At 36.4% G+C, this 27,625-nt stretch overlaps 1 protein-coding gene across 5 annotated transcripts in view; it reads right to left on the bottom strand.

Annotated features, from left to right (window-relative positions):
- Positions 1-9,869: 9,869 nt before the first annotated feature.
- The window catches only part of RARS1 (arginyl-tRNA synthetase 1), a 36,878-nt gene continuing 19,122 nt past the window's right edge, over positions 9,870-27,625 (bottom strand). For all 5 annotated transcript variants that reach the window (XM_072630919.1, XM_072630918.1, XM_072630920.1 and 2 more), the window contains 10 exons: positions 27,183-27,304; positions 26,379-26,499; positions 24,926-25,055; positions 24,341-24,445; positions 17,674-17,852; positions 16,838-16,947; positions 15,820-15,925; positions 11,987-12,159; positions 10,898-11,145; positions 9,870-10,101 (listed from right to left, as the gene is read on the bottom strand). In XM_072630919.1, the coding sequence (XP_072487020.1) occupies positions 9,992-10,101; positions 10,898-11,145; positions 11,987-12,159; positions 15,820-15,925; positions 16,838-16,947; positions 17,674-17,852; positions 24,341-24,445; positions 24,926-25,055; positions 26,379-26,499; positions 27,183-27,304 (1,404 nt within the window). In that variant the 3' untranslated portion in view covers positions 9,870-9,991. The remainder of the gene's footprint in view (positions 10,102-10,897; positions 11,146-11,986; positions 12,160-15,819; positions 15,926-16,837; positions 16,948-17,673; positions 17,853-24,340; positions 24,446-24,925; positions 25,056-26,378; positions 26,500-27,182; positions 27,305-27,625) is intronic.

The following is a 27,625-nucleotide window of genomic DNA, read 5'->3' as shown; positions in this document are numbered from 1 at the left end:
TTTAGGGGCTTTTTCAAATCAGTACAATGTCATTGGCAACAATATAGGAGTAACTAGAGGACTTCATCTTCCAAAAGAAATCCCTGTTCAACCTAGACTCTTCATCGAATCCTCTCCATCACAGAGGTAAATACCTTTTTTAAGCATACATTTCTGTTTTTATGTCTCACCTGATTTTAATAATCACAGAGTTGTTGAACAGCACTATGTCTAGTGACATCTTCCAGAGAATCTTGAATGTTTTTGATGCATGGATGTAGGATAACTTGTTTTAAGATAGCATTTTGTTCTATCAACTCAAATACTTTTTATTAATCAACAAGCAATAAACACAACAGAATCTTATATTCTCTGCATCAATTATCTCAATTGAGATAGAATAAAGATGTTGTCCATTGTTGAATATTACTTAAGAAGTCCTACTTATTCCCTACTAAAGACCACCAGCAAAGATGTCTTTGATTTGTATGTAGATAACTTACAGTGATTTTGCATAGCTGCAAGAATAGGCATATGTTGAGGGCCAGGGTGGAGTGCAGTTGACAAGATCAGGATAGACCTTCAGGGAAACTGTTCTTTGAGACTGTTCTCACTATCATCCGGAATGGCTCTCCATGACCCCCAGATGTTGCTGTCTCCTTGAGACAAACAAGAGAATTACAGAAAACAAGGGATATGTAAAATAGATGCCCTCTAGACTAACAGTCTTTAAAGACAATAAGACTGGCCAAATCTCTGGGACAGGAGATGAGCAGAATGTCACGTAGACTTGCAGTTTCTGTCTATATATACCCTAACCCTCGGATCAACAAATGGAATTGGTCTATCTTTTCCCACCTCCCGTGTCTTTCTTCTTCACCACATCACTGAGCTGTGTTGGGATGCGGGCCATCTGCTACAGGCATATAAACTGTTATTTTTTTCTAATCCAAGTTAGTTATTATCTAGTCTAAGTCCAATATTTTCTGCATGCCTTTGGTATTTTCCTTTCCTTCAGAAACCTTGTGTAATAATCCCTTAGTACCTTATAATTGTGCCTCCTCTGTGCAAATACAATTAATGAAAGTAAATTGAGATAAAGGGCTCTGAGCAAAATCAATTGATTAATAGGGATGCATATAATTGTTAACAAAGTGGATCAGACAGACAGTGACCTCAATGAGGAGAGAACCCTCTCTATGCAGACACAATAAGGAAAGGGTCTTGGTAGGTGTGGAACATTATGATTGACTATACTAAGAAAGGTGGACTGGCATTCAGGTAAAGCTAATCATGCTCCTTTCTGACAATTAAGAAATGTTCACTGTTTTATGGGATCTTATAATCTTGTAATCTCTGCTAGGAATTAAAAACTATCAGACTTACTGTCTCCTTGGCAGAGAGGAAAAACTTCCCTAATTACACAAGGATAGGCAAAAACAGATGGTGTCTCTTTTGGGGATAATTCCAAGTTAACATGTGGGGCTTAAAGATAACATATGTCCTGGAAGTATCATAGGGACTGCAGGTATGAGAGACAACAACTTTTCTTTTAGTTATAACTTTAAACTAACTCAGAGGGAAAGCTAAATTCCTGAACTCAACTCAAGGACATAGAAAGGGGACTAAAATAGGTACAGAATCAATTGTGGCATAAAATCAACACAATATAGAAAAAGTTAGAATTAGAATTAATTTGAATTTCTCATCTCTATATATACTTGATGTAATCTTGGTGCTTTTTCTGTCTTTTTTAGTGCCATTTCTACATCTTCTATAAGTATATCTGGGACTGTGAGGTTTTGGGATTAAGTGTTATGGTTCCAGTGTCCTTGATGGACAATGCTTTGTTATAATGATTTTTGTAAATATTTTCATTTTTTTTCCTGTTTGTAGTCCTTCTATTTTCATCTTTGGATGACTTTTCTTTTGGATAGCTTGCCAAGCTTTCCTTAAAACAGATATTAACCTCTGTTGATTCTCTCTATTTGATGAGACAATGCTGCTCATAATCATCCATCATCCTTTTTTATAATGCTTTATAAACAAATTTATATTCTAACTCAGGGTTGCCCTTGGTGGTCTTTTCTTTCCATTTCGCAAGTAAGTTACAGGTTTGCTGAATGATATACTTTTTAGACTCTTTTGGTCCCTTTATTGTAGCAATTAATTTATATTTCTTAAGCTTAGCCCCAGGGAAGAAATATGAGAAAAGACCTCCCTCCCTCTTTTGCAGAGGTGGGGGACATTGATATGGAACAGTGCAGATATTAAACTTTCTTAATGTATTGGTTAGTTTTGCTAAATTATTTTCCCTTTTAAAATTCTTTGTTATAACAAATGTTTGAGAGGTGATGAGAATACGTTGGGAAATATAGACAACGTATATACAAAAGGTATAAATAAACATCCATTTAAAAGCAATTTTTGAAATGGTGTCAATTGTTTAAGTAGTTTAGAATTGCTTCAAATCTATATCACATCTTTTTTTCTCTATTATTCTTTCTTGTTTTATATTAATTCAGATCTTAGCTCTGATGAATTGGTTTGCTTATGCAGACTATGAGATTTTGCTCTTTACAGCATTATTTGGTGTTCAATATGTCCATGTTTACCAATTCTTTTCTTGAAGAAAATGCATATATATCAGTGATGCTTCTGTACAACTTGTAAGTCCCTGTCCACTTCTTTTTTCCTGAACCATGCTTTGCTGTATATCGATTCCTATCCTCACCTTTTACATCTTTGCATTGAACTTTATTTATCATAGTGGATGTCAATTTAAATTAGAGGGCTTTTATATATATTTCCTATCACTTTGTTCTTAGAAATCAGTGTCGGCATATAAGCTGCAACTATTTTTATTGGTGCAAATATTTATCATTGGTGCTGTGACATAGGGTGAACAAATATTGCATGGATCTTGCTCCAGTTGGGCATTTGTTGAAATCAAATTTACCAACTCCTTTGCCACTTTAAGGAGTACTTGGAAGTCATCTTTCCATTTAGCTGCAACTTCCCCCTTTCTTCTGGTTCTATTTATAGCAAAAACATCAAGTAGAGGTGGAAGAAGTGGAGAAGAGTCAAAATGTCAGAAAAAGTGGAGCATTTTTGTCTACCTACATTTCTCTCTGAACAACTTTTACAAAGTGCATCATATTGAATTCTAGGTGGCATAATCAATAAAAACTCAGTAATTTTTCCAGCCCAGGACAGCTTAAAAGGACAGAAAGAGGTCTAGGGTACTTGGGGGTGGGCACTGGCTGGGAGCATGGTGCAGCAAGAACATTAGCTATGGGCCTTCACGTAGGTGGCAGCAATGGCAGTAGCAGCAGTGGTATTGGGAGCACTTAAGAATCCAGCGAGAGTAAAGAGATTGAATACCTGATTAGGAGTTTTTAGGGAACCCTTGTGCTAGTACTGGTTCCAAGATTGGGCATTATTTGGCTATTCCATTACCCACTTCTGGGTAATAGTTCCATGGTACAAAGAATAGTTGTAGTTACAAGGTAGCACAGGCTTTTTCTGGGTCAGGATCACAGTACAGCCCAGAAGGGCAGTGACAAAATCTCTCACAGCGCTTTGGAAACATTAAAACTTAGAGGCTCCTAGGCCTACCTGTGAAGACAGTAGGACATAAAAGCCTGAAGTTTGGGACAGTCACTTTCCAAATGGGTAAGGATAACCCATTTCAAACATAAAGTTCAAAGTCAAGAAATAGACTGGAAAAATAAACAAACAACATCAAAAGAAGAACCTTACCATAAAACATTACTATGGTGATAGGGAAGATCAAGACACAAATTCATAAAAACATCTATAAGCAGAGCTTCAGAGAAAAATGCAGATTGGACACAAACCCAATAAGAATTCCTAGAAGAACTACAGAAAGAGGTTCTTTTTTTTTTAAGACCCAAAACATGATTTTAAATATAAAATGAGAGTGGTAGAGGAAAACTGGGAAAAGAAATGAGAGCAGCAAGAAAATTATGAAAAGAGAAGTTTGCTAAAAGAGGCACTAAAATACTGACAAAAACAACTCCTTAAAAATCAGAATTGGCCAAATGGTAAAAGAGACAGAAAATCTCACTGAAGAAAACAATTTTTTAAAAATATAAATTGGTTATGTGAAAGCTAGGGACTTCAGGAGACAACAAGAAACATAAAATGAAGTCAAAAGAATGAAAAAAAATCAAGTATGGTCAAAGTTGATATAATTATCTCCACATAACTATTAATTACAATATATTAAGGAGCTTTGAGTTTTAATTTCTTTAATCTTTTTAATTTTACATTTTGATTGAGGAAGATGATGGTCTCCTTTTAAAGTATATTTTTAAAGTAATCTTTTTCAAAAATCTCTTGTATTTGGGAGTACATGCAAGTCGAGAATTATCATGCAGTTTTGCTTTTCATTTTATCATGTTTTTGTCTTTCAATTTTTTTCTAATTTGAATTGCACTGTATTAGTTACTATTAATGCCACTCACCCTTTTTCTTAAGCTTGTAGTTGCACACTCGCCAGTTTATTAATGTCCTTCACCCAGGATGGAACACAATATTCCAGAGGAAATCTGAGAAGAGCCAGGTGTAAGGGACTGTATTTCTAGAAACTCCCTATGGCTGTGTGCATCCCAAAAATGTGTTGGTTTTTTGGTACCACATAATATGATGACTTAATATTGAGGTAACAATCCTTTAACACCCCCTGATCTTTTTTTTTTTCAGAAATGCTGTCTAACCATATCTCTATCTTATACTAGTGAAATTGATTTATGTGTTTTTTATTAAAATTATGAGCTAAAAATTATAAGACCATTATAGATTTGGGGCTAGAAGAAGAGAGGCCACCTAGTCCAAGTCCTCCATTTCATGGATGAGGATGTACTTTGTCAAAGGTCACAATAGTAGTAAATGTTTAACTTGGGGGTGTGGGGGGTGGAGAGAAGGAAACAAGCATTTATTAAGTGTCTCTACTATGTGCTAGGCACTGGGCTTTACAAGTATCTTATTTCTCATTTATTCTCATAATATCTCATTTGTGAGGTAGGTGCTAATAGTATCCCCATTTTATAGTTAAGGACTAAGGTTGGGGTTACATGACTTGCCCAGGTTCTCACTGCACCCAAGTATCCTAGGCTAGATATGTACTCAGTCTTTCCTGACTCTAGGCTTAGCATTCTATCCACTAGGCCACCTAGTTACCTCAGGATCTGGATTCAGGCTTCTTTTTCCACCTCTAGAGACAGGGTTTTCTCCCTCTATACCAAATTGTCTTCAATGATTCTGATTGTTGAATGAAGCATACAAGGAGATGTTTATTGCTATCTTAAAGATCCTGCATAGAACACAAATTGAAGGATTCCATATAGATGGTGATATCATCTAGATGCTCCTGTTTACAGATGACATAGGGCTGATTAAATCAAGGTCTGGAACATTAATCCAAAATTTGAACCAACTAACCAACAAGGAAAAACCAAATAGATGAAGAATGCCTTTTCCCTCATCTGCAAAATGAGGGATCCATTAAATGTCCTCTGAGGTGATTTCTAATTCAAGATCTATTCTTGTGATTCTCAGTTTCTCGATAACATCTTTCAAAGAATTTTGTGTAAATCTGTCATACATGAGAGACACCTGGTTGGCATTTGATGCTATTGGATGGAGAGTCAAAGGACATGCTGTTGAGCTGAGGTGTCAGGCTCTCTGAATCACTGCAAACCTTGTTAAAATGTAATTGGAAAATGTTTAATAAAACAAAAATACATTGGTGTTAATTTGTGCAGGAATTCATTTCTATTTGAGTTTGACACCACTGGTAGAGCTCATCCATCAATGTATGTACCTTAAGAATCTACAAATAGATGTTCAGTCCAGAATTAGGCTAAATTTATTGGATGACCCTAAGCTTCTCTCTGAAACAAAGGTCCATTATTATAATTGCAACACTTTTCCATTCCTTTAGTTTTGGACTATTAAACATAAATAACTGCTTTTATCAAAGGCTTTTCCCCATCCCTTTACCTATTGATGCAATCATAAAACTTTTTGTGTATTATTAATCATGCTGAATGCTTTAATTTTGGATCATTCTGGCATCTCTGGTATAAAATCAGCTTAGATGTCGTGCTCTTTTTTTGGTGGGAGGGCAGGGTAGCAAGGAAGGCTTATATTGCTGGTCTTTTCACTAAGGTTTTATCTAAAATTTTTGCTTCAACATTCATTACTGAGATTTTTATTTCACACTCTGCTTTATTCCTCCCTGGTTTGGGTTTCAGGACCACATCTGTCTCATAAAGGAGCTTGGCAGAATGCAATCTTTCGTAATTATTGAGAATTCTTTTCATAAGAGTATTAACTGTTCTTTAAATGTTAGGTAGATTAAATAATTTCATAAGAAGCATGACCAACATATAATTGCCATACCAAGAAGACAAAAAACTAAAAATTTATGGAAGTGAATGGTGAAAACTGAAAATAAATAAACATTAAAAAAAAAAGAGTTCAAGGGAAGTCATGAGGTATTTATGGATGAAATGAAGTAGTCAAAAGCAGTTGGATCAGAACAAGTGTACAAACAGAAGACTAAAGCAGAAGCCATTATTATGAAGGGACTAATTCACAAGGTTATCTAAATTGTGGAACTTATTTGAGAAAAGACAAGGGTACAAATATTAAATAATAATCCCTAATATCTACTTTCCCATGTGTATTAAATTTCAATGAAAATGCACACACATATCAAGAGTATGCAACAAGGACAAGCTTTTGTAAACAATATTTGAAAGCTGATAATATATTTTAACTAAGGGGTGGAGCCAAGATGGTGGAGTAGAAAGACACATATACTCTAGGGCTTCCCCCACAGCCCACAAAATACCTGTAAAAAATGACTCTCAACAAATTCTAGAGCAGCAGAAATCACAGAACAACAGAGTGAAAGAGGTTTCCAGCTAAAGGTAACTTGGAAGGCTGACAGGAAAGGTCTATCTCATGGGACACTGAGCAGAGTGGAGCCCAGCCCTGGCCACACAGCACTAGGAGGAACAGGACCTGAACAGACCTCCAGGGCAGAATCCCCAGCAGAGAGGGTCCCAGATTCCTCAACCCACAAGCAACAAAGAGAGCTCCAAAGGTCAGTGTGGGAGAGCTTTCCCAGCTGGGTGAGAGGGGAATGGGGTTCCTCCAGCACTAGCCTCAGGTGGCAGCAGCAGCAGCAGCTGCAGCCACCGCCGCAGCAAGTAGCAGGTGGCTGTGAGGAAGCAGCCTGGGTCCGTTGTCCAGGCAGCTCAGCTTAAAGCCTCTGGGGGAATTGAGCAGCTGATCTGAACCTCAGCCTTGAGCACTGCACTGGGGAGAGGAGGAGCACTAGGACCCTCCTCTTGACAAAGGACTCAGAAGTCAAGTAACTGGCTGGGAAAATGCCCAAAAAAGGGGAAAAAAATAAGACCATACAAGGTTACTTTCTTGGTGAACAGGTGTCTCCTCCCATCCTTTCAGATGAGGAAGAACAAGGCATACTGTCAGAGGAAGTAGAGACCTCTGCCTCCAGTACCTCCCAAATGAAAATGAAATGGGCCCAGGACATAGAAGAACTTGAAAAGCGTGTCAGCAGCCTGCTAAAGGAGAACCAAAAAAAAAAAAAATGCTGAGAAAAACAACACCTGTAAAAAGAGGCTAACAACTGGAAAAAGAGGTCCAAAAAGCCATTGAGGAGAAACAGGCTTTAAAAAGCAGAATTAGCCAAATGGAAGAGAAGGTTCAAAAGCTCACTGAACAAAATAGTTCTTTAAAAGAGAGAATCCAGTTCAGGGAAGCTAATGACTATGAGATAAACCAAGAAGTTAGAAAACAAAACCAAAAGTTTTAAAAAATAGAAGATAATGTGAAACATCTCATTGGAAGAACTATTGACCTGGAAAATACATCCAGGAGAGAAAATTTAAAAATTATGGGATTACCTGAAAGCCATGATCAAAAAAAGAGCCTAGACATTATCTTTCATGAAATTATCAAGGAAAATTGCCCTGATATTCTAGAACCAGAGGGCAAAATAAATATTGAAAGAATCCACTGATCACCTCCTGAAAGAGACCCGAAAAGGGAAACTTCTAGGAATACTGTGGCCAAATTTCAGAGTTCCCAGGTCAAGGAGAAAATACTGCAAGCAGTTAGAAAGAAAACAGTTTAAGTATTGTGGAAATACAATCAGGATAACACAAGATCTGGCAGCTTCTACATTAAGGGATCAAAGGGCTTGGAATAGGATATTCCAGAAGTCAAAGGAACTGGGATTAAAACGAAGAATTACCTACTCAGCAAAACTGAGTATAATACTTCAAGGGAATAAATGCTCATTCAGTGACATAGAGGACTTTCAAGCATTCTTGATGAAAAGACCAGAACTGAAGAGAAAATCTGACTTTCAAACACAAGAATCAAGAGAAGCATGAAAAGGTAAACAGGAAAGAGAAATCATAAAGGACTTTCTAAAGCTAAACTGTTTACATTCCTACATGGAAAGGTAATATTTGTAACTCTTGAGATTTTTCTCAGTATTTGGGTAGGTGGAGGGATTTTATACACACACACACACACACACACACACACACACACACACGGTACAGGTTGAGTTGAATCAGAAGAGATGATATCTATAAAAAAGAAAAAAAATCAAGGGGTGAGGAAAACACTGGGAGGAGAAAGGGAGAAAAGGAATGGGGAAGGCTTTAACTCATAAAAGAGATAAGAAAAATCTTGCTCAGTGGAGGAGAAAAGGGAGGTGAGAGGGGAAAAGTGAAGCTTACTCTCTTCATATAGGGTTTAAGAAGGGAATAACATGTTCACTAAATTTGGTATGAAAATCTATCTTACACTACAGGAAAGTAGGGGAGGAGGGGACAAGTGGGGTGAGGAGGATGATAGAAGGGAGGCAAATGGGAGAAAGGAGTAAACACTTTTGGGAAGGGACAAGGTCTAATGAGAAAATAAAAAAAGGAGAGGGACAGGGTAGGATAGAGGGCAACATAGTTAATATTATACAACATGACTATTATGGAAGTCTTTTACAAAACAACACATATATAGCCTGTATTGAATTGCTTGCTGTCTCAGTGGGGATGGGTAGGGAGAAAAGGAGGGAGAGAAGTTGGAATTCAAAGTATTAGAAACGAATGTTGAAAATTATTATTGCATATAACTGGGAAATAAGAAACACAGGTAATGGGGTATAGAAATTTATCTTGCTCTACAAGAAAAGAGAGAAAATGGGGATAAGGGAAGGGTGGGGTGTGATAGAAGGGATGGTACACTGAGGGAAGGGGTAATCAGAATGCAAGGTATTAAAGAATGGGGGAAGGGAGAGATGGGGGGAAAAACTGGAACTCAAAATTTTGTGGAAATGTCAAAATTTAAAAATAAATACAAAATACATACATATATATATATATATATATATATATAAAATCTATACATTAACTAATACCCACAAAATGCTCTCCATTTCTTTGGACTGTTATTTTCCCCCTAGGTCTGAAGGATAATGAGTGAAAACTGATGAAGCAAGTGCAGAGGATCATTATTCTTTGATTCTTACTAGTAGTCTATAGATATCTCCTCCCTGGAAGGAAGAAATGGGCATTTGCAAAGGATGGAAGACTGAAAAGCCAGAGAAGCGAAGAAGCAACACTTGAGTCCTTTTCTCCCATTTTACCACTGAGATTTGGACTTGCCTTTGTCACCACATCAGGGAATGGCTGTATCTGGCACCTTTGGTTAAAGTGGCAGTGGCTTATTGCCAGGCAGGTTATCAATAATGGACTTTGGGACTGGTGGACCATGATTTTTCCCTTATAAATAAATATGTTTATCAGAAATAAAAATGACCCTTTTATAGAGAAAGTTGCATTTTTTCCTTTATTTTTTAAAATATCTTCTCCACATGATTATAAAAAAAGAATACTAACAGCCATTTTTGTAAAAATACAAAATGTCTCAAACACAGGTTTAATCACATCTTCTGGACTGGTTTTATACCCAGGATATCAAATCCTTTAGCCATGACAGAGGCAGTTGCTTCACATAGTAACATCCTCCACATATTCACCTTCAATATTTCACCTATGAAAACAAAAAGAAGGCATAGTTGTTTTTTTTTTTAAAATCATTCCCATCTTATTAAGATAAACAATGGTGCCTGCCTTTTAATATTGGAATGGAAAGGCATTATCAACTGATGGAAATTTGTTTTCTCACTCTGAAATAAAAGTTTTTGGATTACTATCTTCCACAATACTATTTTAATTTTTTAAAACTGATTTAAAAATGCATCGTCAATTTAAGCAGCTTGGTCCTTTGAAGTATTCTTAAATTCTTTAAAGAATGTGCTCTTTCTAAAGTGTCCTGGGCTCTAAATGGAAGCAGAAATTTGGAAGTTTCCTTTTGAAAAAAAAAAAAAGTTAATATTAAAATATATCATATATATCATGTGTACTAAAATATATTATATATGTATTATATATTAAAATGTAAAATTAATGGCCAGGATTATAGAAAAGTGATTTTTGGTTTGCACATTCTAGCTTGTGGTATTGAGGAATTAAGGAACCCAAGGGCATAAAGGGTAGACTACATTGTTTTCCAATGTTTGTTTGTCAATAATGGCCAGATTTCCCTGAGGAGTTTAATAGTTCAGTCCGACAAACAACTACTTGAATTTAATATACTTTATTATAGAGGAAGAAAAGAATGGAGTAGAAGCAAAATTGATGATAAGTCTTCGGAATATTGTTTTCAGTATAAAGAAAGCCCAGAATTCATTCTAGGATGTCTAACGACTACTTTCTGTTGAGAATATTTTATGTCATACTGAATGTTCTACACCAAATCCTGCTCTAAGTAGGATAAAGACACTTACCAGTTTGTCGATCTTTTTCCACACAGTAACAACTATCATAGAATTCTGTGAAGGTGGTTGCTAATTCATAGAGAAAATCACAGAGTGTGTGGAGAAACAAGTCATCCAAAATCTTTTGCAAAATCTCAGGAAAACGTAAAATGCACCGGCCTAGCTTCCATTCCTTCTCATGGTCCAAAATGATCTGAGTTTCTTTAGCTGCTTTCTGTAACATCTCTTCATCAATGTTAGCCAATCGGGCAATAGATCTAGAAAGGAAATTACTGTGTGAACACTGCTCATTTATGGTATGTATAACCATTCTTTTTATTACAAAATTAAACATAAAGAAAAGTGCATTAGCCACTCACATTACTGCCAGTTAAGGAGAGTAAGTGCTTCTTCCTAGAGCATTATAGCAGCTGTACTAACTTTACTATGCAATTCATAACACTAATGATCTGGTCTGAAACGCTTGCTAAAATAAAACTAAAACAGGAAATCTAGATAGATTTGATTCTGAGGTATTTACAGCAATAACTTTTAGAGAAGGTAGCCTAGAAAATAAAGGCAAAACCCAAGGAGTTAGATGAAAAGTTATTTTAAAAGAGGAAATAATAATTTGCACATTTCTAGGGATATTTTAAAATAGAATTTAGATTGAGAAGCTGCAAGATGCAGTTAGGAGAGCACTAGACTAAGAGTCAGAAGACTCAGGTTTGAGTTCCAGCTCCAACATCAACTGCATCAAGCACAACGCTACATGCTGGGAACATAGATACAAGCAGAGAGATATCTCTGCCCTCAAAAACCTTACTATTTAATGGTGAAAGAAAAAACATAAAAGGAAGCTAAAAAGCAGTAGAGTACATTGGGAGGGGGCAATGTGGGCACCCATTGCAGGGGAATGATAAAGTCTGGAAAGCAACCTGGTGAGAAACAAAGCTATATGGTCGGCATGGGTGTCCTCCCAAACTGCTCTAGGCCTCCACTTTCTCATTTGCAAAATGAGAACTGACTTTTCTGATGTCTTCCATTTCTAACAACAGATTTGTTTGTAGGTTGACTTTCTACTTAAAATTATGTCAAGTGTATTACTCTCCACTTTACCTTATCCTAGTAAAGGCATATAGCAAGTAAGCAGCTGTATTTCCTCTGTCATCTAGCATTTTGTCAAAGGAGAAGATGTAGTCATTCATCCTGTTGTGGGAAAGATCAGCATATCTGATACAGCCAAAAGCCACTGAAGTCTGAGCTGCCTTTAATTCCTCTGGAGTTAAAACCTTTAAGAAAAAAAGGATCACTTACTATTCAGTAAGTCTAGGCACTGGGGATAAAAAAACAAAGAATGAAACAATCTATACCTTCACAATGAATTTACATTCTGAAAATGACAAGAATAAAAAATATGGATATGTGTGTATGTATGTATATAGTTTAAGTATATAGTTAACAGGTACAAATATCTACAAAATGCTCTAAATAGATGGAAATTTGGGAGAGATAGGTTGGGTAAATGGCTTTGAAAGCCATTTAGTTATTTTATCCCATAGAGAATAATGAGACACTGGAGTTAAAACTGACATGGTCAGATTTAAATTTAAGGAAAGTAACTGTGGCAGCAATGTGTAGCATGGACTGCAGTTATGAAAGCCAAGACAGGGAGACCAATTAGGAAGCAAGTGTGTTCATCTAAACAAGAAGTGACAAGGGCCTGAATTAAGGTGATGGCTGTATGAGCTGAGTGAATGGGTTGGACGAAGGATATGTTATGCAGGTTGAAATAGCAAGATTTGGAAACTGATTAGATATGTAAGGTGAGGAAAAATGAATAGTCTTAGGAAATGCTTAAATTATGAACCCAGGAGACTGCAAGGATGGTAGGGTCTTTGACAGACATTGGAAAGTTTAGAATAGGCAGAAAATAATGAATTTCAGACATCTTGAACTTAATAATATTTCTAGGACCTCCAGATTGAAATAACCAAAAGGAAATAAGTGCTATAGGATTACAACTCAGAGAATGGGTCAGATCTTGAAGTCAGATGCACAGAGATTATAGTTACACCCATGGAAGCTGATGAGAGGGAATACAAAGGAAGAAGAGAACAGAGCCTAGGACAGGATCTTATGGGAACATGCACAATTACATAGTAGTATGATACGAATGAGTTAGCAAAGCAGAACAAAGAGTCAGAAAGGTAGGAGAAAGTAACCAACAGTCTTAAATGTGACAGATTGAGAAGGATCAGGACTAAAATAAGACTATCAGAATTCGGCAATTCTGGAGAGAACAATTTCAGTTAAGTGATGCAGTCGGAAGCCAGATTAGAAAGGGTTGAGAAGTGAGAGTAGAGGAAGTCTAGGCAATGACAACAGACAGCTAAAGATTTAAAGGGAGGCAGATTCAGCAGGATGACAGGGGATGCAATTTCCTCGATAAGACAGGGAGGAATGGGATCAGGTGCAAAAAGTAGGGAGGACTGACTGGCAATGAGAAGGGTCAATAAGAAACTTCAGTAAAGAGAAGGGTGGATGTCTTCTAGGGCAAAGGGGTCAAATGAACGCAGGGTGCATGCACCAGATCAAAACATAACTAGGAAATACTTTGAAAAAATAAATAGAACAGAGATGTTAATATGGTTTTCTAAGTCCAGCCGTATGTACAGTTTGGTGGCCCTGTTTCTATTTGAGTTTGACACCAATGATCTAGGGGTTTGTTTTCAGACAAGAATGGGAGAAGAGCCCATGGCCTTAATTCTCACAGTTAAGTCAAAGGGGCTTTAGCTAATGAGAAGGAAGAGAGATGGGGCCTTGAGGAGGGAAGAGATCTGGAGCAGATTCTGTGTGGAATGAGATAGGGAAGGAAGGATAAAAAGGATCACTGCAGAGGGGACACAGTTGAAGTTGAAGAACATGAATTTGTAACATGCTCAGTTAGAATGTGCGTTTTTTTCAGCTGCTTATGAGTAGGAGTGGAGGCAAGTGGAGTAATCCAAGGTTGAAGTTTGGCAAGTGAAAAACAAACAAGGCAGTCAGGGATTCAAGAGCAGAAGACAGTGAAGAACTGAAATGGCTAACTACTGGGTTGATGTTGGAGAGAGAGAACAAGTGAAATCAGAGCAAAGGAAATGGCCAGAGAAAATACTGAGGAGTATAGGTAGTAAAGGGATCCAAAGAAGAGGTGCAGGAGGGACTAAGCCTAGGGAAAGGTGGAATGACAGGTTATGCTTGGGAAATGAAGAACTTATTGCTATGTGTGGCTGAGGTGTGGTGTAAAGAAGGTCATGGGACATAAGGAGGTTTAGGAAATTGAATGGAGAAGCATCCACAAGGACATTAAAGTTCTATAGTGTAAGAGCAAGAGATGGTTGATAAGTCAGGTGCTAAACTCCTTAAAGGAGGGAGAATGACTATGGAGGAGTCGGGGGTACATTACAGTTACCATAATTTTGATTGGACGGAAATTCTGATTTGAATGTATTTTAAGGAAGGAAAAGTTACTGAGTAAACAAAGTAAAAGAAGAGTCTGTAACAGCAGGAAACAAGTAGTTTTCTGATACTGAAATCAACATTTTCAAGTATCTCACACAGTCCTATGTAATCTGAAAGTAAAACATCAGCAGAATGTTTTAATCAGTGTTAGCCAGCAAGACTGTACAATGCATGGCAATATAAAAGCTTCTCAGTGTATCAAACCATAAAAAGGGCCATAAAATTCACTATCCACAGATATTAAGGCTGGTTTAGTCAGCTGGCACCTATTTTGTTTACATGATGTCACAATTACCTGATTTTTTGATTTGAAGGATTTTTGAATGAATATTGGTCAACCATTTATTTTAACATTATGCACCCACAAACTGAGACATCAGATCATAAATGCAAAGTGATATTAAAGCTGAATCATGTCAAATGAACTGCAAATAATACTTTTAACAATACAGAGAAGAAAAAATGAAGCATTTGGTTTTGGAAAAATGTAATCCTATCATTTGTTTCCCACCAGAATAAGTACATATGACATTAACACATTAGGTCAAATCAGTAAAACAACTGGTACAACTGAATTTGGCATTACAATGAAGGAGCTAGTTTAATGTCTAGGTTTTCCACTTTTCTTCTGATTGTGCTGGCTCTATGTAGGAACCCACAATTAAAAACTAAATGCCACATGAATATAGACAGACCTGTTAATCTGAGTAACACCCACTAGAGAGAAAGGGTTTCTTTTCTTTTTTGCCAAACACTATTCAGTTATCTCAACTGTATCCAGAAAAGTACATGGAGGCATCAGTGCTAGTGGCAACAGGAGTAGATACTGAAATTACCTTCTGGGGAAGTGACCTCTTTTGTCAATATATCATTTGTTTTATTATTGAATTGTCAGTGATAAACAAGATAAATCAGATAAAAAAACAAGAGTGGTTTTCTTCAAAGCAAGGTTTCTTTGGCTCTGCCCTTTTTAGTCAATTTCTCATTCTGTTCTGAAGCCTAGGAACGGCACTGGATTTATTAACTCTAAGGCTCGACTCTGAGTCCTCGGCATTTCCATTTATATAAACTATCTGACTTGGGGCAAGTCACTTCATCTGTAACATGAGGAAAATAAAATTTACACAACCTACCTTATTTGGCAGTTGTAAGAAAATAAATACTATGTACATATGAGATATTATTAGGGACTATTACTCTATGCTCTACCTCTACTCAGGGTGATCTCAACTATTCAAGCAAAGTAGTTTAGGGGAGACAATCAAAAATATGTTAACAAACTTTTAGAATGTACAACAAAATATGAGTGAACTAAGACCACCTAAATGAGAAAATAAAGTGTCAATGCATCATACTGCCTATGATTTCCAGTCCACTTAATGAACATAGTAAGAAGCAAAGAAAATCAAAACACATGCTTATTTAACTCCAATATGTATTAAAATTACCTTATCTCTTCCTTTTTCCTTCAGTTTATCCATAGACCTTTTCAACCCTTCCTCTAACAGATCTATGAGGCGCACTGTATCACCTGAGCGAGTTTTAAACTTTTTCCTAAAAGCAAACATTTAAAAAATTCTGAGTTCATAGATTCAAGCATCCAGAATTTGGATTCTTGCACTGGACCGAATCCAAAATAAAAAGGAGTTTATAAAAAAAAGAGAAGATGACTTGTGGACGGTGGAGAGAAAGGAAGGGCAAAGTGCTGAATTAAGGACAGTGGAAAAAAGAAAAATGAAAGGTGCTTCTTTAATTGTAAACAAATCAAAGATAGAACAAAACCAGTTAGAAACAGTAGATGACAGAATCTGTGAAGTTTAAGTGTATACAATTACAATACACACACACACAAAACTATGTTGCTAGTGGATCAAAATATTTGCTCTTTAAAAAACGTTTTAAAATGGAATTATAATTATATAACTATAAGTAAAATATACTAGCAGCAGAGAGTCATTACACTCTATTAGTCTATTAGAGTCCTAAAGTCATTATGATTTTAAATTACTGTATCTGACTAATGAGGTGCCAAAATAAGAATTGGGTAAAGGACAAATATCAAGTCAACATGTTCAACAGGCTAACTTCATACTATTTTAAACATGATTGCTTATAAATTCTAGAGGCCCTTCCCAATACAAATGAAAACTTCAACAAATTACATAATTCACACTTGCTTTTCTTAAAATTCTGAGCAATTTCTTAATTAAGTTATTTATGGACTGAGTATTTTACTGACCACAAAATAAACCTCAGTGTAACCCAAGGTCCAAGATCAATAATGATTATGAGCAGAGCTAGACATAGGGCAAAATGCTTGGAAACAACCATACCCAGAGGTACAAGGCTGTGCAGTGGGTTTCACCAGGCTTTAGTTCTGAACATGCTACCAAACAGAATACGGTTTGTTTTGTACATATTTGGGAGGTAGACAGTCTATTTTTGCTCCAGGCTTCAAAGACTTACTTGTCTTCTCCTAGCACTACACCAAAGCCAGCATGGCTTACTCGGGTCACTTTAGGGTCATACCATCCAATCATTTGAGCTGCTGCAAATATTGCCTGGAAGTGTAAAGCCTACAAGAAACATGAAAACATTTATTTGTTCTATTTTGTAATACAATTAAAGAAATTAAGGCTATGCTTATGTTTCAAACACTAGAAACAATCTGTGGTTTTCTTATTATGGGCATTTCTTTCACTGACAATGAAAACAACCCCTCTAAATAACTTCATCCTGTGTACTGCTCATCTACATTTTACTTTCATAAATCCTTCATGGAAAATCTACCCAGATATTTGTGTTGAAGGGGAAAAAAGTTTTATCAGCAATATTACAGAAGGTATTGGCTCTTATTCTCTAAAATAGGGCTTCTGAAGTAGGGTTCACTAACTTCCAAGACTCCATAAACCTGGCGGGGAAAAAAAGTTACATCTTTATTCCAATACAGCTGGTTTCCTTTGTAATCCTCTGTACTTTATTTTATGCATTTAAAAACATCTGAGAAGTGGTTTTACCACATTGTCAAATGTGTCCATCACACAAAAAAAAGATTTAAGAACCCGTAATCTTTAAAAAAAAAAAAAGAAAGAAAGAAACAAAAAAGCTAATGAATTCTTTCATTTCTTTATATTTTAGAGATCTTAAAAATAGTCTTGCTCACATCTAAGTACCTTTGTTGGAACAAAAATAACACTTCTGAATTTTAGGGTTTAGGACCTTAAGACAGTACCAAATGACAAAGTAAAATATCTGTTACAATTTCACAGAAGACATAAACAAAAAGGGATCTATGAACTCACCTGTCCATTGTCTACCACATAGATAAGTATATTTGCCTTTTCTTCCAATAATCTTTGCTTAATGGCAGCTAAGTCGGATGTATCATAAGTATAACCTCCATCTGATTTTACTATTGTTAACGGAATTGAGCATTCTGGGACAAAAACAATCTTCCTCCCATCATCCACCTGTACAAATCCTGTAAGAATAGGGACTATCAATAGGAGTAAAAGAATTTCTCAAAGACATTATTGGCAATTTAACTCAATAGTATTCAGAGTATCTATCTTAGACACTTACAAATATATATACATGTATATATTTGAACAGGGTAAAGTTTACTAACTCATGCAATTTTTACTTCTCAGTCCATCAAGAGTTTAACATGAAACTGATGAATTTTTTTTTTTATTCACTGGTCACAAATTATCTGTCCTCAAGAGTAGCTATTTCTAAGAACACCTTTGCACACTAAGAGCTCTGTTGCCTGTCTTCTAGTTTTAATGCACAACTCAGATCTCTGCATGGCACCTGTTCCCAAGTTCCTGACAGGCCCCTTTGAAAGCCCCATCTGCTCCACCAGCCTAGGCCCTCTGAGACTCTGTTATCCAAGCTAAAGCCATAATTATCTTTGAGGATTCACTCAAGAAATCAATTTACAACGTAACCAAAAAAAGTTGTGACAGAAAACCAGAATAACAGTTCAGATCCAGAAAAATATTCAAAAGGTTAACACAATGACAATAATATAAAAAGACAAAAACAAAACTAAACATTGTATTAATGACTGAGCTTAGTCTGAGATAAGAGTTGAGAAAATGATCCTCCCTCCTTTGCAGAAGTTGGGAGGGGAAATGTGGGGTGGGGAGAAAGAAGACAGTCTACGGGTGTGGAATATGGCATAGCATACACCATGTTAAGAGATACCAGAAGTGTCTTAGTCCAGAATTGTGTGAAAAATGGGAGAAAAAACCCCAGCTTCTATTTATGCAGTCATCTCAAAAATGACAAAACGAAGACTGGGAATCAGATCTACCAGGCAGCAATGACTGGCTCCATCAGTCCTGATGGGGAACTGCGATATTCTGTTGCAGTGCACAGAGGACTATAAGATCCCCTTCAGTAAAGGTAATGAAGCTACTTCTGCTTAACAGTGTTCTTTATGGTGATTACAGCACCCACCTTTGAAAGGTCAAGATAGTATGTATGGTTCCACGTGGTTCTTAATCTACCTCTGACTGGAAAACTGATGATATTGGCTTTCTTCATCTCAGGTCTGCACACAGGATTGCAGCGCCAGTTAAATTCATCACCTTGATATATATCATCAAAGCTCTTGTAACATAGCTTCCTCCACGGCCTCCCTCTACTAGTGTCCTGATCACAGCACCCATTTTTTCTCCCATGGAAAGGGTCTCAGACAGGGCTCACTGGTATCACAATTGCTGAGGTTTTCCATTCTGAGATGAATGTTGAAGAAGCACGAGATTTGACAGACATTAACACACCTCATAAACAACTGTATGCAGTGTGAGGCATCATCAGAATTCCTCCAGTAGTACTGACTCTAAACTGAAGAGCTCTTAGTTGTACAGTTTTAATCTCTCTAGGTAACAGGCTGTTTTAGTCAGATCCCTAGCTACTACACAAGGAAAAGCATGAATAAAGTATAAATAAAAATCTCTATCCCTCAAGGCTAACTGCCAGCCATACAGACGACATTTTAGTCCACTGGGAGATCTTGCCATGACCCCAATTCCTCAAGAGTATTTTTGGCTCTTCCTGTTGGATTAATGGCTCCCAAAATCTAGTTGGGTAAACCTCTCTCATAACTGGCAGAGCCATCAGAGAACAAGAACAAAAAAACCTCAACTAATAAATTCTTATAGGTATGGACTCACTGGGTTAGTGGAAAAGGAGGTTAGGGGAGAGGAAATGTTGATTTCCCATTCCGTCTCTAAAAAAGCCAGTATTTTGTCCTTAGCCACTGTGGTTTCATCTGGCTCAGTACCATCATTACACCCTCAATATAGGGGTGAATACTGTGCTGTCCTTAGGAAGTAGACGTTCAAACAACTGGAGATAAATTAACTGCTTATGTGTAGGTCAACCCAAGATAATAAAAATGGCAATTCTACCTAAATCAACTTACTGAGTGTCATACTAGTCAAGCTACCAAAAAATTATTTTAAAGAGCTAGAAAAATGACAAAATTCACCTGAAAGAACAGAAGGTCAAGAGTATCAAGGGAATCGGTGAAAGAAGGTGCCTAATAATACCAGACCTCAAATTAGTGGAATAAATGAGGTATACAATACACAGCTGTAAATGATGACAGTAATCTAGCGTTTGATAAACCCAACGATTCAAGATTTTGGGACAAGAAATCACTGTTTGACAAAAACTATTCGGTAAACTAGAAAGCACGTATACACCAATACCTTACACCATATACCAAAATAAGGTCAAAATGGGTACATGACTTAAACACAGAGGGTGATATCATAAAGGGTGATTTCCATGCAAATTAGGGGAGCATGGGAAATTTTATCTGTCAGATCTATGGATAAGGGAAGAATTTATGACCAAAAGAGATCAAGAAGACCACAGGATATAAAATAGACAATTCTGATAACATTAACTTAAAAAGGTTTTGTACAAATAAAACCAATGAAGCCAAGAGAAGAAAGAAAGCAGAAAACGGGGGGAAAATTTTTATGCAAGTTTCTCCGATAAATACCTCATTTCTCAAATACATAGAGTCAAATTTACAAGAAGACAAGTCATCCCCCAGCTTATAAATAGTCAAAGGATATGAGTAGGCAATTTTCAGATGAAAAAATTACAACTATCTAATAAGCCATGTAAAAAAATGCTCTCACTATTGATTAGAGAAATGTAAATCAAAAACACTTTGAGATACTAACTCACACCTATCAGACTGGTTAATATGACAGAAAAGGAAAATGACAAATATTGGAGAAACTATTGGACTGCTGGTGGAGACGTGAACTGATCCAGCTATTCTGGAGGGCAATTTAGAACTATGCCCAAAGGGCTATAAAACTGTGCATATCCTTTGACCCAGTAATACTGTACTAGATCTGTATTCCAAAGAGACATGTTTTTTAAAAAGCAAAAGAATTTGTATATTTGTATAAAAACATTTGTAGCAGCTCTTTTTGTGGTAGCAAAGTATTGGAAACTGAAGGGAAGTCCATCAGTTGGTGAATGGCTGAACAAGTTGCCATATATGATTGTGATGGAATACTATTGTGCCAGAAGAAATGACAGGTAGGATACATTCAGAAAAACCTGGGAAAACTTGTATGAACTGATGCAAACTGAAATGAACATAACCAGGAGAACACTGTATAAAATAACAGCAATATTGTAAGATGACCAACTGTGAATGACTTAGCAGTCAAGGGTTGGGAACCTGTGGCCTCGAGGCCACATGTGGCCCTCCAGGTCCTAAAGTGTGGCCCTTTGACTGAATTCAAACTTCATAGAACGTATCCCCTTAATAAAAGGATTTGTTCTGTAAAACTTAGACTCAAAAGGCAGTACCCAAGGACCCAGAAGGCCACATGTGGCCTAGAGGTAGCAGGTTTTCCATCCCTGATTAGTTATCCTCAGTAATATAATGATCCAAAACAATTCCAAAGGACTTTTGATGAAAAATGCTATCCACCTTCAGAGAAAGTACTGGAGTCTGAATGCAGACTGAAGCATAATTTTCTCACTTTATTTTTCTTTACAACATGGCTAACATGGAAATGTTTGGCACAATTTCACATTTACAACTGACACCACATTTCTTTCCTTCACAATGGATGAAGGAAGAGAGTTCAGAACTCAAAATTAAAACAACAACAAAATCCCCACAAAAAATAAATAATAAAATTTTAAAGAAAGAAAAAGGACTCTCAGAAGTCTCAGTCTATATTTTGTCAACATGGTGAATTCAAATAACGCTTAGAAAGACTGATGCATTCCCCAATTGATAAATGGTCAAAGGATATGAACAGGCAATTTTCAGAGGAAGAAATTAAAGATATCTATAATCATATGAAAAAATGCTCTAAATCACTTTTGATTAGAGAGATGCAAATCAAAACAACTCTGAGGTACCACATCACACCTATAAGATTGGCAAACATGACAGTACAAGAAAATGATAAATGCTGGAGAGGATGTGGGAGATTTGGAACACTAATTCATTGTTGGTGGAGCTGCGAGCGCATCCAACCATTCTGGACAGCAATTTGGAACTATGCCCAAAGGGCTACAAAAATGTGCATACCCTTTGACCCAGCAATATCACTACTAGGACTGTATCCCCAAGAGATCATAAAAATGGGAAAGGGTCCCACATGTACAAAAATATTTATAGCAGCACTCTTTGTAGTTGCCAAAAACTGGAAGTCAAGGGGATGCCCATCAATTGGGGAATGGCTGAATAAATTATGGTATATGAATGTAATGGAGTACTACTGTGCCATAAGAAATGATGAACAAGAAGACTTCAGAGAGGCCTGGAAGGACCTATATGACCTGATGCTGAGTGAAAGGAGCAGAACCAGGAGAACTTTGTGCACAGCAACGACCACAGTGTGCGAGAGTTTTTTCTGGTAGACTTGGAATTTCGTAATAACGCAAGAACTTCTTAAAAAAAAAAAAATCCCAATAGTGGTTCTCCAAGGCAAAATGCCTTCCACACTCAGAGAAAGAAATATGGAAGTCATTCGCAGAATGCAGCAGATCATGTTTGTGTATGTGTATGTTTTTGTGTATCATGTTTTGATTTGTTATATGATTTCTTCCATTTATTTTAGTCCGACTACATAGCATGACTATAGTGAAAATATACTCAATAGGAAAGTATATGTAGAACCTATACAGAATTGTATGCAGTCGTGGGGAGGGAGGGGGGTAGTGGGGGGCAGGTGTGGGGGGGATAAAATCTCAATTGTATGGCAGTGATTGTTAAACATTAAAAAATAAAAATAAAAAAAAGACTGATGCAGTTATAGTGAACTCCTTTCTTCCCAGGTAAAAATAAAACAGTTCCTGACTAGCTTTGTAAACAGAGGAAAAGATACTACTAGTGAGATCAATGATTCTATACCACTTGCCAGACTACTTGGATCTAGGACTATTTGTTCCACTGCTTTCACAAGGTCACAATGGCTGCAGCAATCAATATACTTTTATTCATCTACTCTAAGTCTCCAGGTGCCATCTCCCTCCTTCACAGGCCACAAAGTGTCATTAAAAGGGAATTTGAATACTTAAGTATTCTAATTTCCTCCATTTTCATCACTTTTTGAATTTCCATCAGTTTTCAGCTCTAGGGAGGAAATATTCTGCAACTCAATGCTCTAAGATACCCAGGATTTGTTTAGGCAGCTCTATGTAGCTTCCATTAACTCTACTCTTAACCACAATAACTGGCACAGAAGCTGCCATAACTCCCTGTCCAGCTACTGATTCTCAAGAACTCAATTTTTATCACCACAATATTCAACCAATGTAATTGAAACTAAACCTTAGGATCTTCTACCCACCTTGACCTGAGGAAGCCAATTCCTTATGTTAACTATGGTATCACTGTTGAGTATCTACTATCTACTATTACTATTTGGAACCCCATTCCCCTTCAAGCCACAGTGACTCGACTTGGGTATATAGCCTCTAGACCCTTTTTAGTCCAGCAAAAGTATCACTATTCTCCGTCTCCTAGGCTGGTAACCTCAGTGTTAGCCTGGATTTCTCACTCCTCCTTATGCAAACCTGTTGCCAAATCTTTCTGTTTCCACCTCTGTAACTTCTCATATTTGACTTCTATACTCATACCAACTTATTTTAGACTCTCATGAACTCTTGGCTGGACTTCAAAGGCCCCCTAATTGATCACTCTGTTTGAAGTTTCTCTTTGTTGCAATCTACAATCCTGTACTGCAATTAGTTCAAGCGCATATGACCACGTAAACTCTATGAACTCCAGTAGCTTCCTAGGCCCACTAAGATAACAAACTATAAAATCCATATGGCTTTTAAAGCTCTTTATTGCTCTGCCAAATTATCTTTTCAACCTCATTATAAATCAATCTCTTCCAATTCTATGGTTCAGTCAAACTAACTTTCTAATCTCCACAAATAAGTACAACCATCTTTTGTCTCCACGGATTTGCAATGGTCTTTCTCCATGTCTGAAGTGAACTCCCACCTCATCTCTTCTGCACAAGATCCTTCATCTCCCTTATTATCACCTCGAGTACCACCTTCTACTTCTTTAGGATGCCTTTCCTACTCTCTCCAACTAGTAGGGCCCTTTACCTGTAACTACAAGGTATTTATTTTGTGTAAGCTTAAATACATTCATGTTGTCAACCTCAACAAAATGTAAGCTGCTAGAAAGCTGGGATTGTTTCATTTTTTGACTTATCTTCTCACTGTAGAATACTAAGTAAACATTTAATAGATGCTTCTTGATTGACTACCTGATGTAATTGTTATGTGGTCTGTTTACATATGTCATTCCCTGCAAAAAGACTAAAAGTATGAGAGGATATGAGAATAACAAAAGTGAGTCTTGTCACTGTTCTGAAAACAATAATCTAAATTAAAACACTTTCAAATTCTTGGTAGCCTTATTATTAAGTTACAAGGCATACAACTTACCTTTCTCTTCAAATTCTCTGACAATATCAGACATCCTATCCTTGTAGAATGATTCTCCTCTCTCTATTAAGGAAATATCTAAAGCGTCATAGATTTTTTGGAACTCTAAAAGAAAAACAAAGAAAATTAGCTCAAGAGAAATAAAATGGGTCTATCTGTGATAATTTAAAAGATAAAACATCTCTAATCTAGAAAAAGTACAACTTCAATGAAGTAAAATTTGAAACATACAAAAATATGCTTAAGAGGGAAATTAGGGAATAATGGTAAAACGTCATTTCTAAAATATATATTTTTACTTTGAATACTATATCTATTCACCCCCTAAAACACTCTGAAAATATATGATGATATAACGCTGAGAATTTTTTTTGCACAAAAAGCATAGTATAAAATGATAAACAATTCTAAATTTCTCAGGTGGTACAAAACAATGGGCTCACATTTGCTCCTCGTAAGACTGACTCTAGACAGTAAATGGGATAAAGGACCACATCACAGCACAATACAACTGTATGAAGGCTATAAAATTAAGATCTTACTTAAAATATTGTACACTGGATATCATGAATCCCCAAAGCTCACCTTGGCGAGACACATCACAAATAAGATTCCAAGCTTTTGTGATATCTGGCATTTTACTCTGGAGTTGAACCACACACTGGTATGCACGTTTCTTGAATTCTTCTTCAGTATCAAACCTCTTCTTAGATTCCTGAGTTAACAAAAAAAATCTAGAAGCCTATTTGTACAATTCTGGAGGAGATCAAGGAACTTCCAAAACTATAATCTTGAGGACTTAGACTGTACTTAATATTAAAAAATATCCTAAGTATATTTGCTGAAGGAAACATATTTGTTACTTTTTTTGGTGAGTAACAAAATCTTACATTTTTCTGCTTTTCATCTTCTTTTCCCAGTTTTCACAATCCTACCTCAAATAATTTTTACTTGGTTTAAAAAAAAGGGGGACATATGACTTGTATCAAGAAGCTGAAATTCCACATTATTCCCTGTTTCACATATGGTTTTTGAGGAAATAACCTTGCTTGAACCAGGAAAACTTATTCTTGGTTATTTAAAAAAGCATCAGAACATTTGTTGATCTGGGTGACTGAATATTACACCAATATGAAAAATGGTTAGTAAGGTGACATGTTTATGCCAATTCAGTTTCAGCCACTCTGTTTGCAAAGCTGATTAGTACAATCTACCCAGACAAACACCAAAAGAAGGTGTGAGACAATTTTGGATATCGCTACATAAACATAAATGCAATCATTTTAGTAAAGTGATTTGAAACATATTTCAATTATTACGATAATTAGTATCACTGTAAAAAACTAATTTCAATATTCAGACTTATAAGATCAGTAAACAAGACATTACATGTTATATATCATTCAGTCAAGGGATAAAAATGCAAAAGTAAATAGGGGACATATACAAAATAGTGATTTGGGGGCATGAAGGGACAATAACAATTTGAGAAATCAGAAATGGCTTCTTACAGAAGGTGGTACCTGAGCTGAGCTGTGCCGTTAAGGGTTCCAAGAGGAATCAAGAGGTGAGGAGGAAAAGCATTCCACATACGGGGGTCCATGCAAAGGCACAGATGTAAGAAATAGCTAGCATAATAACTAGCATTTACACAGCAAAGACCTTTACAATAAATATTACCTTGTCTGATCTTCACAACTCTGTGAAGTGGGCACTACTGTTACCTTCATTTTACAACTGAAACTGAGGCACAGAATAAAGGGACTTTCCAGTTTCGAACATCTAGTAAGTGTCTGAATCAGATTTTAAGTCAGGTCTTCCTGACTCCAAATTCAGAGTTTTATCTACTGTGTCACCTAGCCCCCTATACAAAGTAATACATAGGAAATCAAAAAGGCAGCTAGCTGGACAGGAGCACAGAGTATAAACTGAGCAAGGTACTATGAACAATGCAAAAATAATCTGAAATTAGATCCTGAAGAGATTTAATGTCATACAGAAGGAGGGAGACAATGAACAAATAACTGGTAATGCATACCTTATAAAAGGCCTGAAGATCACCTATAGGAGGTGAAACTGTTACGTAATCTGGGAATTTATCTTGCAGGTGAGCGATGAGCATACCAAATTGTGTCCCCCAATCTCCCACGTGATTTAACCTGGTTAGCAAAAAACCAAAAACAATACCACTTTTAAGGTGGATCTTGGACTGCCTACATTTTACAGAAAGAACTGAGATTCAGGGAAGGAGAATAACTTCCTCAAGATTCCACAACTCGTTTGTGGGAGTCTGAATTTGAAGCCTGAGTTCCCAGGTTCTCCATCTAGGATTCTTTCTATTGCATCATGCTACCTCTTCATGTTATGGACATTTTAATTAAATGATCTATATCAAGTTACAGAACTCTAAGGCTTTTATAACAACTAAACTAATCACTAAATTAGTAAATCATACTGATATGTTAATGGCAAAACTTATCAAGAGACTGCATTATCTCTATAATGGAGCTAGCCTGGATAGTGATAGCTCAGGGAATTCAAGTAGGTCCAAATAACTGAGGTTAAGTGAAAAATTCATTCATTCATCCATGTGAAAGAATCTATGCTATGTGCTAAGAATACAAATATAAGAATCAAAGAATCTCTGCCATCAAGAAGCTTACATCCTACTAAAAAGACAACCTGTACTCAGATAAGTACGATAAAATACAGGGTATGAGGAAAAGAAGAGAAGCGAGATGAAAAGTACACTTGCAGTGGTACTGTGTAGACAAAGCCCCATTTTCAAATGAAATTTCTACTTTTCAACAGAAATGTCAAAATGAAAGAAAGTGGTACCTACCTGAGTACATCATAACCCACAAATTCAAAGAGTCGGCACATGCTCTCTCCTATGATTGTTGACCGAAGATGGCCTACATGCATCTCTTTAGCTATGTTTGGAGAAGAAAAATCGACTATAATCTGGGACAGAAAAACCAAAGAAAATATTGTACAGAAAAGCTTAATTTCATTAATATACATATAAACCTCTTCATAAATTTACATTATTACCAACATTTATTATACTAATTAAGTACTGAGTACTATGAAAGATACTGGGGTGATAGAAAAGTAAAAATCTTTGTTCTCAAGGAACTTTACATTTTGTTGAATGTACATAAATAAGTATATATAAAATAAAAATGATGTGATGGGGAGGGAGAGTAGAGAGGGAGCACAATCAGCTGGAGAGAAAGGGCTTCATGTAAAAAGCAGAGCTTGAGCTGAGCTAACCATTAACTT

This window comes from Notamacropus eugenii, chromosome 1 (genome assembly GCF_028372415.1).
Source record: "Notamacropus eugenii isolate mMacEug1 chromosome 1, mMacEug1.pri_v2, whole genome shotgun sequence".
Classification (NCBI taxonomy): domain Eukaryota; kingdom Metazoa; phylum Chordata; class Mammalia; order Diprotodontia; family Macropodidae; genus Notamacropus; species Notamacropus eugenii.
This window is presented reverse-complemented; position numbering and strand designations above follow the sequence as displayed.